The following is a 16147-nucleotide window of genomic DNA, read 5'->3' on the forward strand; positions in this document are numbered from 1 at the left end:
GAGAATCGTTGGACCATCGCCGACCCGATCGCGTAGCTCCGATGCTAGAAAATCCCGCATGTGAGGCTCACGCGCTCTCCCTTTCCGATGCATGAGACCTACTATTCTTTCACTGTTCATTTGTTTTTACCATAGCGGAAGGTAAAAGGGTCATGGCAGAAGTTAAAAGGGTCTTGATTCCTAATTCTGATAATCCTTCCTTGCAAATTAGTCCCGTAAAATTTGATGGAATCAAATATCTTGTTTGGTGTTTTGTTTGTTGTTTATCAAGGTTAAAGGACAGGAGGGATCCAGATTTTCCTCAATGGGACTCGGATAATTATTTTGTTATGACATGGTTACTTAACAAATTTAACAAATTTGATACTAAAGTGATAATTTTGAGAACTTACAATGGAAGAGAATATATAGATAGTAGGCTTTCTGCTTATTTGGAGAATGTTAAGTTTGGGCCAGTCCTAACTCACCCCAAAAGTTAGCTCAAGGGGGAGGAGTGCCTATGACCCATATAAGAGGCACATTACCCCTTTCCACAACCGATGTGAGATTCAACACACTTCCCTCATGCCCAGAGTTTTACTGGTGCGTGACATATTTATAGGAGGCCCAACATCGAATGGGGAGACTCTGATATCATGTTAAATTTGGGCCAGGCCTAACTCACTCTAAAAGCTAGCTCAAGGGGGAGGAGTGCCTATGACCCATATAAGGGGCACATTATCCCTTTCCACAACCGATGTGAGATTCAACAAAGAATGATAGAATAGTAAACCAGACAAGTTGTTTTTATACTAGTGCTCAAAATGGCATTGCTGAAAGGAAAAACAGGCATCTATTGGAGGTATCTCGATCTCTTATGTTCACCATGAACCTATCCAAAGCATATTGGAGAGATGCAGTTCTTGTATCTGTTTATCTTATCAATAGGATGCCTCTCGAGGCCTTTGACTTTATGAGTCCTTTGGAGGTTTTACAAGAGAAGAATTCATACATTGTTCCACTAAAAGTATTTAGTTGTTTTTGCTTTGTCCATTCTAAGGTGGCGGAAAAGTTGGATCCCAAGGCCCTTAAATGTGTATTTGTTGGGTATTCTCTGACACAGAAGGGATATAGGTGTTATCAACCTCCATCTAAGAAATACTTTGTCAGTATGGATGATACCTTTCGAAAAACTGAACCCTACTTCAGTACTAACCACTCACCTCTTCAGGAGGAGAATAATGAGCAAGAAGAGGTGATTCTGAATTCTGTGATTCTAAATGATATGGTTCAGCTAGAGAGTTCGAATTCTAGTAGACAGGGGGGATGTGTTCAATTAGGGGAGAGAATTGGATGTTTGGACAAGTCGGATTTAAGGAGGTATTCGAGGAGAGACAAGGCAGAAGAAACCATTATGCAGTGTACTCAGAGTTAAGAATCTAGTTCTGGTGAGCTACCCACAACTCTCGAATACTCTAATAATTTAGATAAACCTATTGAACAAAGAAAATGGGTCAGATCTTGTACTAAATATCCTATTTCTAACTTTGTTTCTTATGAATGCTTGTCTCTCTCCTATAGAGTCTTTGCCTTGTCTATTTTCTCTGTGTCTATTCCACAGGATTGGAAGGAAGTTTTTGCAGATTCTAAATGGAAGAGAGCAATGATTGAAGAGATGAAAATACTAGTAAAAAATAAGACCTGAGACCTTGTCACTCTCCCACCTAGGAATAAACTTGTTAGCTGTAAGTGGGTGTTCACAGTGAAACACAAAGTTGATGGCACAATTGAACGGTTTAAGGCCAGATTGGTTGTCAAAGGATTCATCCAAGCCTATGGAGTGGATTATCAATAGACATTTGCCCCAGTTGCAAAAATAAACTCAATCAGAGTCTATCATCTTGTGCAGTCAACTTGGATTGGCACTTACAGTAGTTTGATGTGAAGAATACTTTTCTCCATGGAGATTTAGAGGAAGAAGTGTTCATGGAGATCCCTTCTGGGTTTGCTGATGAGAAGACACAAAGAAAGGTGTGCAAGTTAAAAAAGGCTTTGTATGAACTAAAATAATCTCTCGGAGTTTGGTTTGACAGATTTAGCAGAACCACGATGTCCTTTGGTCACCAACAGAGCAATGCTAATCACACTCTGTTTATTAATCACAAGGGTAAGATCACCATTTTTATTGTGTATGTTGATGATATAGTAGTGACACGTGATGATAAAAAGGAAATGACTTAATTAAAAGGGTTGTTGGCTCAAGAATTTGAAATAATCTAGGAAAGCTGCAATATTTTCTAGGTATTGAGGTGGCTAGATCAGAAAAAGTAATCTTCATCTCCTAAAGAAAATATATTCTGGATCTTTTAGAAGAAACTGTTATGTTGGAGTGTAAACCAGCAGAATCTGAAAGTAATCACAAGATACAAGCAGGAAGTGGTGAGTCTATGGATATTGGAAGATACTGGAGATTGGTACAGAGGTTGATTTATCTCTCACACATTCAACCAGATATAGCCTATGCTGCTAGCTTAGTCAGCCAATTTATGCATGACCCTTGCGAGATTCATATGCAAGCTGTACTTTGCATCTTGAGATACCTAAAGTCTGCGCCAGGGAAATGGCTTCTTTATTCTAAACATGGTCACATGGTCACTTCCGAGTTGAAGCTTTTACAAATGCAAATCAAGCAAGATCTCTCGATAACAGGAGATCCATCTCTGGGTACTGCACAGTTGTAGGAAGGCGCACCAAGCACTTGGGCTAGAGCCTTGTGCCATCATAGGTGGGCGCTAGGCATGCTAGGCGCAGGGTGTGGGCGAGGTGCGCTTGCGCCATACTAGGTGCCCTTTCTAAAAGACTCTAAATATTGCCCTAGTCTTTATTTTTAGAACAACAGCTGCAGTAGAGGAGGGAAAAAGAGAAAAAGGAAGAAGAAAAAATAAGAAGAGGAAGAAAAAATAAGAGAAAAAAGAGGAAGAGGAAGAGGAAGAAGAAGAAGAAGAATCAGTAACATTCAACATACCTATTTAATCCCATCTCAAGTAACTATTTCTTCATTTTTTTTAGTTCATCGTTCTCCCTCCTCTTTTTCTTCTTTCTTTTTTTTTCTTCTTCTTTTTGTCTCTTTTACTCTCCCCATGGTTGTCATGCTGCCCAAATTTTTTTCTTTAATGTTGCTGCTTGTTACAGATTATAGGAAGTAAATATATTAATATAGGAAGTAAATATTGATAGATGGGTTAGTTGCTTAATCTTAGGGATTGTATAATCATAGACTTGATTTTCCTTCCTGTTTAGATACCGTCTTTTATATATAAATAGGTTGTAATCTTTATTATGATATACAACAACAAAATATTATCTTTGTACATGGTATCAGAGCCAGGTTTGTAGAGATTTATTTTTTTCTCTCTCGTCAAGTCTTAAATTTTTGGAGACTCATGTTCTTTTGTGTTATCCATCTAGGATAATATTTGTCTCTCACCGTTCACCTAAAGAGGATGCCAAAGTCGCCTTGCAGCTCCCTTGTCAGATTTGCGGTTCGTTTGGGTGTTGGGTGGAGGCTTTTTTTGATACTATTCATTTGGGTTACTCATAAAGGGTAACATTTGGAGACTTAGGGCTCTGTTCATTCATTTGGGTTACTCATAAAGGGTAACATTTGGAGACTTAGGTTACTCATAAAGGGTAACATTTGGAGATTTAGGGCTCTGTTCATTTGGTTTATCCATAAAGAGTAACATTTGGAGACTTAGGGCTCTGTTCATCAGGTATTGTTCACGGGAATTATTCATCGGGTACTGTTCACGAGTACTGTTCATCGAGTACTGTTCACCGGGTACTGTTCACGAGTTACGAGTACTGTTCACGGATTCGAAATTCTATTCACAATAAGGTGATTGGTCTTATTAATCATTCTGAATTTGTTAAAGAATTAATGGAGTATTTGAAATTTCTATATTCTGGCAAAGGCAATATTTCTCGTATTTATGATGTATGTAAGGCGTTTTACCAAGCTGAGAAAATGTGGTCTCCCGTTCTAGTGCTGAACCTGAATGTCGAGTCATGGCAAAAACGTTTGTGAAGTTTTGTGGGTACGTCAATTATTGGAAGAATTTGGGTTCACAAATTCAGTGTACTTGTATGGGACGAGTTGATTATACATGTAACAAGTTGGGCATGATTAACATTTATGCTCCAACTTGAGGGGGAATGTTACAGATTATAGGAAGTAAGTATATTAATATAGGAAGTAAATATTGATAGATGGGTTAGTTGCTTAATCTTAGGGATTGTATAATCATAGACTTGATTTTCTTTCCTATTTAGATACTGTCTTTTATATATAAATAGGTTGTAATCTTTATTATGATATACAACAACAAAATATTATCTTTCTACACTGCTGACTAGACCTCCTCCTCCTGCTCTCTCTCTCACTTGATGTTACTTATGCATTTGTGTTATCATGCTAATTAATTAAGTGTGAATTGTGTTATTGTGATTATAGAAGAGACCAAGTAATGTGAATTGTGATTGTGATTGTGAATGTAAATTGTAATTATAAAATTAGGAATGTGAATTGAGATTATAGAATTGCGACTGTTAGCATTTGATATTTGGTACTTGACTTTATTACATTTAGTTTTATGTTACTTGAATATTAACGAATTTTGAAGTTATTTTTAGAGGAAAGTACAAAAAAGTACCACGTGGTTTTATCGATTTTTTGCTTCGGAGTCTATGGTTCAATTTAGGTTAAAGTAGTACTTGCGGTAACACGCTGTTAGCAAATAGCGAAAATTTTTAAACGCCGTCAGAAATGTTAATATAAAAATCATATCATTTAATGCAAATTGAACCACAGACCCTAAACTGAAAATGAAGAGACCCTAAAATGAAAATAAGTAAATTCACAGGGTATTTTTTTATATTTTTCCTTTTTAATTAATAATTAAATTTTACTTGTCACGTCGGCATTTCTTGACGGTATCAAAAAATTACCAGTATTTACTAACGGCACAATACCACAGGTACTATTTTAACAAATTGAATTACAGACCTTGAAGTGAAAATGAGTGAAATCATATAGTACTTTTTTATGCTTTTCTCTTATTTTTATTTCTTTTGTGCCTCAAATTGCTCGGGTGCGTGCCTGTGCATTGTGCCTAGTGGCTACGCTCCAAACCCCCTTTGAGCCTTTCACAACTATACCAAAAACTTATATGGAAATCAGAAATGATCCATGTGTGTATGAAAACATACATATTTTTTTCTTTTATCTTACCATCCCATTTCTTACAAACCTACATTCCAAAGGGGGGCAATGGAAACATCTACCTTGAGTTCTACTGGTGTCTTGGATTGTAATCTTTAGTTACCTTGAGGTGTGAGGTCTATGCCTCTATGTATGAGTCCCATTCTTGTAGGTGTTTTCCTAATATACTGTAACTGATGTTTGTTGATATTATTCGCTTCTAAAAATTTTGGCAGCTTGTTCTTATTGTACCATAACATGATTACCTTTATCATGTTAAAAATCTATCAAATGAAATTGTTCATGTTTTAGGGTGAACTAGCAATAGCATTTGGTGAGTTACTCCGAAAGCTTTGGGCACCTGGTCGGACAGCAGTTCCTCCTCGACAATTTAAAGCAAAGCTGGCTCGTTTTGCACCTCAATTTAGTGGGTACAATCAGCATGATTCTCAGGTTCTCAAGTGAAATACAATGTTCTCTGCTGTGGTTTTCTTGCTCTTTGCTTAGTTTAAAAGGTTGTTTGTTGTCTCAGGAGCTTTTAGCATTTCTCCTGGATGGTCTTCATGAAGATTTGAATCGCGTCAAACACAAACCTTACATAAAGTCTAGAGATGCTGATGGTCGTCCAGATGAAGAAGTTGCTGATGAGTACTGGGCAAATCACATTGCTCGTAATGATTCTATAATTGTTGATGTGTGCCAAGTGAGTGTCCTGTTGATACTTTAAACTTGTTTACTTCAAAAGACTAAAGCTTTTGCAGTGAATTGGAATTATAGCATTACATCATCTATGGTGATTGGTGAATAATGCTGTGCACCGGAATGCATTGAACAATTTATCCTCCTATTCTATTGTTGCGTGAAATTGTTTAATCCTGTAGTCCTATCTGACAATGTGTATTAATTACATCAATTGATCTTTGCCTGTTCTATGGTCAAATTCTTAGCTTATTTGATTGTGAGACTCCACAGTAAGAATGTCGACATCCTTCACATTTTTAGAAGTTAGCATATAGCTTGGAGCTTAATGAATTACTTAGTTCTATGTAACTAGTGTATGCATAAAGCCTATAGGCGTGTCATGTTCCAACTGGCCAGTTATTAGGAGTAAGATGAGGTCGCTTCACAGGTGAGATACATAGGATGTTATTTGGATCATAGGTTCATGTTTTGGTGCTGATTTACAATGAGTTATTGATTGTAAGGAGTAGAATTTTAAGACAAATGGGCATGGAATAACTGTGGCTTAGAGATGGAGGGAGTGTTTGATATAGAGCATGGTGGTAACAAACGAGACTATGTTAGCATAGGCTTAATTTAAAAGTTTGCCCTTTAAATAATTGGAGAAAGTCTATTCTGCCCCTAATCTTTATTTAACCTATACTTGATGTTTCGTTTATAACCGATTGCACCCTTCAGTTTTTATTTTTGTTGCTAACTCAGCAGCTTCACAATCAATTGATGACTTGCACTTGGTTTGCAGGTTATGGTTTAAAGAAACTTTGGTACATCTAAAAGTAAAAGCATCATTTAACAAAGTTGAATTTAGGGACATCTAAAACTAAAAGAACGATTTGACAAAGTCGAATTTAGGGACATCTAAAAATAAAAGCACTATCTGACAGTTGAATTCAGAACACCACACCTACCTTATTCTATGAATTGACCCAAGTCGCTCAGCTCCCATATTAACAACCGGGGCGACTGATAAAGGAGCTGCTAAGTGACTAGTAAAACAGAGTACAACTTAATCAACTAATTTGAGATGGATAGCTCTCTCTTTTACTGGAAGTCTGAACCATGCAAATTGAAAATTTATGTACCGTGTTTTAGTGCTTACTAGAAATTTTTCTGATTGAGTTTGTTGCTGGAGTAATACTTGTTTTCCTGGAGGATATTTGTTCTGGTTAGGATTCTTTTATATTTCCTTCACCATCTTTATAAAACTCTGATGTAGCATTATGTTAATCAATCAGATTGAAGGGCATTACCATTTTAGTTTATGTTTTCATGTTTGTCTCATTTTGTTATTTTACTTAGAATTTCTTACCCCATGTTGTGATCTTTGATCTTTAGTCTTTACTTGGTAAATTTCTTTTATTATATGAGTGTTAGTGGAGTTTATGACCTCCAGGTGGTGCTTTTGTACGCCTGTTTTTTTGTTTCAACTTAGAAATGATGGAAACAGCAAATCTATCTGTGATCTATGCTTTTCTTTGAGTAAATTTTTTAAATACTACCAAAACAGGGAGCTAGAATACCTGAATCATATGAAACACCATAAAAAGCAAATAATAAACTAACTATTTTTAAAAAAAATTCATGGCATGAGCGGTACATTATTTGATTTTATATGGCATTACTGTTGATTTTACTAAACTTGATTGCATCCAACACTGTAGCTGGGCTTACCAGAAATTATTGCGCTATTATATCTCAAAGCATAAATCTGTGAAATGATTACTGCAACTAATATTCATTGAAAAGTGGGGTTGATCAAGATAACCGCAGATAACCATTCTATGTACTGAAACTACTAATATTAATGAAATATTGTGGGAAATGCACTGGTTTTTAAGGTCCGCACTGTTGTATTGATATTCAATCAAACACACTATACTTTTATTATCATGCAGTTCTGTTTCATCATTTTTTCCTTTCACCAATGCTTGGAGTGGTGTAGTCTTTTGCTAAAATTTAATTGGAATATAAGATTGTGCATGGTTTGCTGGTCTTCAACCTTAAATTTGTTTCAGCTATTTGATAGGGAATGATCCTGGATGCAACTAACTTGATTTATAAGATACCATACCTGGTATTTTCTATCAGGGATTCTGTACTTCTTCTTTTGTATTGCCTCTGCTTGAACTGTATGAAAAATTACTTGTGCTTTTCTAATGCTTTGCGTGGTGTCTTATTGATATTGGGTTTTACATGGATGGAAATTAAGGTTCTAAGCAGTGTCTTGAAAATGTTATTATTTTAAGAAAAACTTGTATATTTTAGAGTATAATGATCATTGCCAGTCTTGCGTCCAAGAGATTTATTGCAGACAAAAGGCTGTTTACATTGCTGATCTATGCCCTTTTTTTTTTGGATTCTAATACTGCTTGGATACTTTCTTCCTCATGTCCTTGTGCTCCACTTCTTTTTTTGTATGATTGTGCAAGAGGCATCCTAATGTGGGTTTCTACTTTCTACAGCTTCTTTTCACCATTTAAGTGCCTTAAAATAAATAGAGCTTCATATTAAATAACCAGTCCTGATTTGAAGCTGTATTGATTTGCTAAAATGCAAGCTTTTGCCTCAACCTTTTAGTACTCATGTCTAAGCACTATGTCAGGAGTCTTTTAGGTTCTTGAGACATGCATGTAAGCTTCACATTAGACAGTTTTGACTTTTGACTTATAGCTGTCTGAAACTCTATTTGTTTTTCTTTCTTCCTTGATCAGTGAAATATAAATTCCTAATCAGAGAATTGCAAAGGAGCCTGCTACAATCTAAGTTATGTCTAAGTTACCCATAAATTTAATGGTTCCTATGAATATGTACGTATATATTGTGTTTTACTTTGGTGAAAGAATCTCTAATGGATATCACTCCCTCCCTTCTCCTATGACTGTTTAAGTTGAGTTCATTTGTTCCACAATTCTTAAAATTTGTTTCTTATACTTTGTTATGGAGTTCCATAGTCATGAAGAATGATATTTGTTATTTGCATTAAATGAACTGTGTATTATTATTGGCTTTGTACATAATTTGGTATCAGTGTAAACACAATGCTGAACCATTTTTTTTTTCCATATTCATGTATTTGCCTTTTCACTTTTGGACAGGGGCAATACAAGTCAACGTTGGTTTGCCCAGTGTGCAATAAAGTCTCTGTCACTTTTGATCCCTTCATGTACCTTTCTTTGCCACTCCAATCCACCACTACCCGGTCTATCACAGTGACAGTTTTTTCTTGTGATGGAAGCACCACGCCATTTGCTTGCACGGTGACCGTTCCTAAGCAGGGACGATGTAGAGACTTGATCCATGCACTTAGCAATTCTTGTTCCTTAAAGAACAATGAAGAGCTTAAACTCGCTGAGGTTTGTAAGATTAAGCAATGAGGCTTGTGTTATTGTTCTACAGCTACAAACCAAGTAACTTATTTCGTTGTGGTATTTAACAGGTACAAAACCATGTATTTCAAAGGTTTCTAGAAGACCCTTTAATATCTTTATCCACTATCAAAGATGATGACCATCTTGCTGCCTACAAGATTCCAAAGTCAGTGAAGAAAACACTTGTTCTTAGGTTGATACATCGCCGTCAAGAACGGTATGTATTATTTTCACTAAATTTCATATCCTCCAATTGTTGTAAGCATATGCCTTTATTAGTTCAGAATGGTATTGCTATGTATTATTTTCACTAAATTCATATCCTCCAATTGTTGTATGACAGGGAAACAAATGATTCCCAAACTGCGTCACGGTGGAAACCATATGGTATACCTCTTTTGTCATCAATCTCATGTGATGATGTAATTACTAGAGGTGATATACAGACTGTAGTTCACAAAATGCTCTCCCCTTTACTAAGAGCTGAGAGTTTGAGACAGGCTGACATTGCTGATTCCAACACCTTGGTGGTGGCATCAGATGCATGCCATGACAGCAGTCCTGGTGAAGCATGTTCAGATCCAATATCAGATTCTATAAGGAACAGTAGTTCCAAAGGCAGTAGTAGTTCCAAAGCATTGGCCTCACTGAAACTACCACTTCAGTTAGTTGATGAAAATAATGCATGCATTGATCTTTCAGTGGGAGAAGAGAAAGCCATCAGATTGTCCTCATCGGCAACATCTATAATAGTATATGTAGATTGGTCTCAGGAGCTCTTAGAGAAGTATGATACCCATTACTTAGAAAACTTACCTGAAGTTCTCAAATATGGACCTGTGAATAAGAAAGCTCGTACTGAACCTCTTTCCTTGTACACCTGTCTTGAAGCTTTTCTGCGTGAGGAGCCCTTGGTACCTGAAGACATGTGGTTAGTGGTTTTCCTTTTCTATAATTCTTTCCACTAACAATTACTTCCAATGCTGATAAATCCTTGATGCAGTGTATCTGTTTGGTGCTCTCACTTTTTTTTTTTATGAACTGGGTATTATAAAATATTTGTAATTTATTAGATCACATCTACCGATAACTGCAATGTTTCATTATTATTTCTTTGCTGCATTCCTATAGTTGATAATGGACTTTGTATACGAATTCCTTGAAGTTGATGTGTTGAAGGGGAAAGGAAATTGCAATAAAAGACTAATCTGAATATATCTTACAAAGGTACTGTCCACAATGCAAGGAACGAAGGCAAGCAAGTAAAAAGCTTGACTTATGGAGGCTTCCTGAAGTGTTAGTCATCCACTTGAAGAGGTTCTCTTATAGCAGGTCAATGAAGCATAAACTGGAAACATTTGTCAATTTTCCCATTCATGACTTGGACTTGACAAGTTATGTAGCCAACAAGAATAGCACCCGACGTCAGCTCTATGAACTTTATGCCTTGACCAACCATTATGGTGGCATGGGAAGTGGGCACTACACAGCTCATATCAAGGTGAGTACAAAACAAACTGATACTACTCCGAAGAGAGGGCTGTGCAACATTTGGAATTTTTTTGGCTGAATTTCAGAATTCTAGGGCATTTTAGATAGTGTAAAGGTCCTGGCTTGTTGCTAATCTTCTTTTATTTGTTTTGGCAAAATGCATTAAATGAGTATATAATCAAGGATTTGAATAAAATTAAAAGCAATGAAGCAATGCTCTAATTTGCTGGGTTTCCTATATCACAGCAATATCCTTTGCTTAATTAATTTAACCTTGAAGCAGTATACGATAGCTTTCCTCTAGTTAGCTTTTTGGTTCACCTTTATGCAATCACTTTATATTCATGTTTATGTTGCTCTATTTTATATTACTTCTGTATTGTGCAGCTTCTGGATGAGAACAGGTGGTACAACTTTGATGACAGCCACATATCACCCATAAGTGAAGATGAAGTCAAGACGGCTGCTGCATATGTTCTATTTTATCGCAGAGTGAAGAGTGATGGTGCAATTAGCAATGGAGGAAAGCCTTCTGAGGGTCACCATTCTTCCCAAATATAACTCCGACAGCATGTGTGTTTCTTGCCATACTGTAGCAAGAACCAGGTATGTAGATGCTATTTGTGAAGTGTAACTTGGAGGAATATAATGTCTTTAGTTGAACTCCTATTAACAATTTATAGAATTATTAAAGTTTCAAATTGGCATTTATCTTTGGAAATATTCAGTAAATGTTGATTGTGGTTCTACTAAGCCTGTAGCAGCTCCTACTTTGTATTTTGTATCTTATGAAGACAAGAAATCAGGTCACTGTTATCTTCTGATAGCAGCCAGTTTCCTTTTTCCTAGAGGCAGTCTAAGTTGTTCAACACAATTATAAGTGTCAGTATTATGTAACTTCTACTTTGAGAGAAAAGTTTTATAGTTAACAATTTAGATATTAGGTCAATTAAATATTAGTAACTAAATTGTAATGAAACAAGTTATGCTTGTACATCAAGGAGTAAAATATAAGCATTTAACAAATCTTAAGGACCAAGGGAACTAATTTTGGGAAATTGGAGTTGGAAGTGATTGAGGAGCTAAAGTGTTTGATAGTAGAGAAAAAATTTCGAGTGACTAAAGTATTTTATAATTCGATAAGGGTATGCTTATTACTATTCCAAATTTCTTAAATACAATCCTTTCTAATTTTTGTTTAATAAAATTACTATAATATACCACACTTGCCTTTTTAGTAAAAACTTCTCTGTTTTGGTTCGTTAAAATAAAGTGAGTAATTCAATCATTAGTGAATTAAAAGGTGGAATGGAGTGTATTTAAGAATTTTGGTGTCAATAACCACACCCATTCAATAATTTAGGGACTAAAGTGTAATTGAATTTAAAGTTTCAAGTAATAAAATTGTAGAAATTTCAAATGCTAGAGTGCAAGACAAGAAAAAAGGGGGAAAAATCATACTCTACTGCATCAAGGAGTGAATATATCTTATGTGACTACCTATGGTGGAACTTCGTTTTTTTCTTGACACTTTTTTCCTTTAAATATTGGACTATTTAATTTTGCGTAGAATGTGTTCAAGTTCAACATGTGTGATGTTAAACGGTGGCTACAAGTTAACAATTAAAGGTATACTAAGCAAAAAAAATCCTGATCTTTACGCATTTTAATCCTAAACTTTCAATCTTAGTATTACAATCCAAAAATTCAAAATTTTAAAGTAATTTTATCTAATTTGAAAAGGAGAATTGAAAAAAGCTTGGTTTTGAACCTGTGGCAGCCCTTGTGATATTTTTTAATGCTTGATAGACCAAAAAGGAATCAAACAAATCAATGAGCAGTTTGAGAATAGCAAGAGTTGAGATGACATGTCAATCCTATTTACAAGAGGATATAACAGGAGGGACTGTCTTAATAAAGACACATCGTTGGGTGAGAAAATCTTACAAAATGCTACATGAGTTGCCACATATATAAGACCATACTTTTCCCAATTCTCTTATTCATATTAGATAAAATTTATTCAAAATTTAAATTTTTGGACTATGGTGTGAAAATTGAAAGTTAGGATTAAAATATAAAATTGCATAAAAGTTAAGACTTTTAATACTATTATGCCAAAATTAAAATGATATTAGGAACTTAATAAGCATGCAGTAGGAAGATATTTAGGTTAATTAAACATCACATATCATTAAGTAGTCTGGAAAAAAAAACTTTTAAATGTATATTTTCATGGGATGTTGGCATGAAAAATTCAAACCTTTGTGAGTTTTGGTGATTTAATTCAAATTTTTAATTTTTAGCACTGCAAACTAAATTTTCAAACGTTTTAGTGATTTTATTCAAATTTAAAATCAAAGTTAGAAAAAGTGTATCAATATTGATATGGCATAATATATGTTATTTTTTATTATTTTTTTTAAAACCTACATGCTATATGAGAAAATCATTTTTAAAATAGGCTAATTAATATAAAATTAAAATAGGCTAATTAATATAAAAATCCAAACGTTTTGCAACTTTTTGCGAATTAATTCAAAATTTTAATAATTCCCATGACAAGTCAAATTTCATACTTTTTGATAATTTTATTCTTAATATAATGGGTGTTATCATAACTAAAAGAAATTTTATTTTTAAATTATATTTTTCTTAGAAAATCTAAGCCTGGATTTTCCTTTAATTTTCTAGAAGATTAATTAAGTATGAAACTTTCACACATCTCTTTTAAAGCTCTAATCTCTTTTTTTATACTGAATTATGCATTCTATGTTGTGGTGTATTTGCCGAATTAGAATGGAAGTATGAAAGTTCATTCTCTGCCCAAGAGATAAGGTTTTAATGTCTTTTTATGGAACAAGGGCACATGTTAAGCTTTTGGGACCCTCCCTTAAAAAGCTAAATGTCTATGAATTTGGATCCCTTTGCAAGTAAATGTTCTCTTTTACTGGGGTTTTTTTTTTCTTAAGAAAAGTTGGGAAGTAAAAGGTATCAAAAAGGAAATTTAGAGACCGATTGTGGGAAATTGTAATAGTACCTATTGGATTAAAATTAAAATTGTCAAAAGTTTGATAATGTGACTTGTCATGTCAATCATTAAAGATTTGGATTAATTTATAAAAAGTTGCAAATGTTTGTTTTTTTTTTATGTCAATATATCTTTTCTAAAAAATGATCATCTTAGGCATGCGAGTAACACTAGATAATAATTAAAAAAAATGACACGTATCGTGTCACATCGATATGGATATACTTTTTTGAATTTTGATTTGGAATTTAGATAAAATCACCAAAATATTTGAAATTTTGGTTTTGGATGCCAAGAATTAAAGATTTGGATTAAATCAGCATAACTTGTAAAAGTTTGGCTTTTTCATGCCAATATCCCTATTTTCATTAGTTGTTGCTTGAAGATGGAAAATTCTATATTAGATTCAGATCACTTGGTGCAGACATTAATGGTTGGTTTGGTTTGAGTTGAACTTGTTAATCTCAACATATGTTTCTGTTTTTATTTGTTGACAATGTTTCCTGTTTTAATAGCTTGCTGCTATTGAAACATCATATAATAATTTTATATCTGCAGATTCGTATGCCTTGTGCTGTGAAGACACAAGCAGCTGACACTAAGGCCATCACAGTGCAGGATGATGTTGTGAAACAAACTTATCCTAATCGCTAATTGTGAAGCTAATATTTAGGACCCATTGTACCTGGATACCAGCAGTTCATATATTTGTATGATATGACGCTGTCTGGACTTAGATTTTTGCCAGAGTAATTAACATGGAAGAAGGAAAAATTAGATTTGTGCCAGAGTAATTAACATGGAAGAAAGAAAAAACGTATAGCATTAGGATGGTCGATTTTGTTCCCCTTTGTTTTATTGTTTTTCCTTTTCTTTTACTTCTCTAGAACAATAGAACTTTTAGGAAATCATGTGTTGAACAGCTCCGTGCATTCTGCAATTCCTGGCAAAGTATGTCTCATTTCTTGTGTTGCTAAGACGAGTTTATAGCTCCGTCAGGTTGAGCCTGCCAATATCTTGTTTCTACAGCCTCTTAATATTTGTTCAGGAAAAGAAGGGTCTAAAAGCAAACTTGGATCCCTTCATTTCTTTTTAGTTTTTCCCAATAAGTGCCTAAAATTTCTATTATAATTAACATTTAGGAGTTATTTGGAAAGGCATCATATGCAAGGATTGAATGGCACGATTTCTATTCATTTTAAAATAAAATTTTCAAGTTAAAAAAGATGAAGTCTATTTTTTCTTTCAAATATAAGAATTAGCAAAAAGAAAATGAAGTAAAAAAATTTTTCTATTATAATGAGGCGCAAGGCACTCAAGCAACAAAAGAATTTTATTAAATTTTTATATAATTATGTATGATTTTGTTTCTTTTAAAATGAATTATTTAAACATTAAAATGAAAAAATTATTTAAATATAACAATAAAAAAAGATATTAACAAAATTAAATTTTTTTCAATTTTTTTTTTTTTTTTTTTTTAGTTAATAAGAGAGTTAAAGTGGGTGTATATAACAGTGTTTAAAGCGTGAGTGAATAAAAGGCTCCATTTTTCTTCGGCTCCGGCTGTATCTTGCATGGGTCGAGGTCCAACGATTTAGGGTTAGGTTTCTAGATGGGTTTTTCTTGGGCAAGGTGTGTAGCTTTCTTGTTTGGTGCAGTAATGGGGATATAATTGTTGCATTACAACGATAGAAAAAAGTAGCAAAATTTTTACAACGATGGAAGAAAATACAAACTACATAACATCCAATCCTACAAGAATAATCCTCTCAATTAAAGATTTGCTACAGTGTCAGCTCAAGAATTAATTTCTCATAATATATATCTATAACAGATTTATTGCAGATGTAAATTAAATGATCATTGCTCTAATATCCCACTATATCGATCTCAGGGGTGCAAGATAGCATTAGACGAAACTGTAGAATTTGTTTCACGTTCTACATAGCAGCCAATAACAAATGCCAAGCACACGCTTCTCCGGCCATAACTAATAAATTACCAAACTTATTTAGTAATATCATGCACAATGAACCCTCCACTAGTAATAACAACCACAATAATAATCAACCCTCCACTATTAATAACAACCACAATAATAACCACATGCAAAAATCTTTTATTACAATGAGATTTAAATATAATATTAAAGATAATCGTTATGATTTTATTATATTTTTATAATCATATATAATAGTCGATTTTTTTACTATAAATAACATTCATCTTTATAAAAATATTGACTCTCATTTTTCTACTTTATTCTTTTTTTTT

General features: G+C 34.1%; 1 protein-coding gene across 2 annotated transcripts in view; it reads left to right on the forward strand.

Moving 5' to 3' along the window:
* LOC110617367 (ubiquitin carboxyl-terminal hydrolase 5) overlaps nucleotides 1–14847 on the forward strand; it is a 28752-nt gene extending 13905 nt beyond the window's left edge. For both annotated transcript variants that reach the window (XM_021760103.2, XM_021760104.2), the window contains 8 exons: nucleotides 5552–5692; nucleotides 5772–5942; nucleotides 9076–9333; nucleotides 9417–9565; nucleotides 9692–10279; nucleotides 10576–10849; nucleotides 11227–11445; nucleotides 14429–14847. In XM_021760103.2, coding sequence (XP_021615795.1) covers nucleotides 5552–5692; nucleotides 5772–5942; nucleotides 9076–9333; nucleotides 9417–9565; nucleotides 9692–10279; nucleotides 10576–10849; nucleotides 11227–11400 — 1755 coding nt within the window. In that variant the 3' untranslated portion in view covers nucleotides 11401–11445; nucleotides 14429–14847. The remainder of the gene's footprint in view (nucleotides 1–5551; nucleotides 5693–5771; nucleotides 5943–9075; nucleotides 9334–9416; nucleotides 9566–9691; nucleotides 10280–10575; nucleotides 10850–11226; nucleotides 11446–14428) is intronic.
* Nucleotides 14848–16147: the final 1300 nt, after the last annotated feature.

Source organism: Manihot esculenta, chromosome 6 (assembly GCF_001659605.2).
Source record: "Manihot esculenta cultivar AM560-2 chromosome 6, M.esculenta_v8, whole genome shotgun sequence".
NCBI classification, from domain to species: domain Eukaryota; kingdom Viridiplantae; phylum Streptophyta; class Magnoliopsida; order Malpighiales; family Euphorbiaceae; genus Manihot; species Manihot esculenta.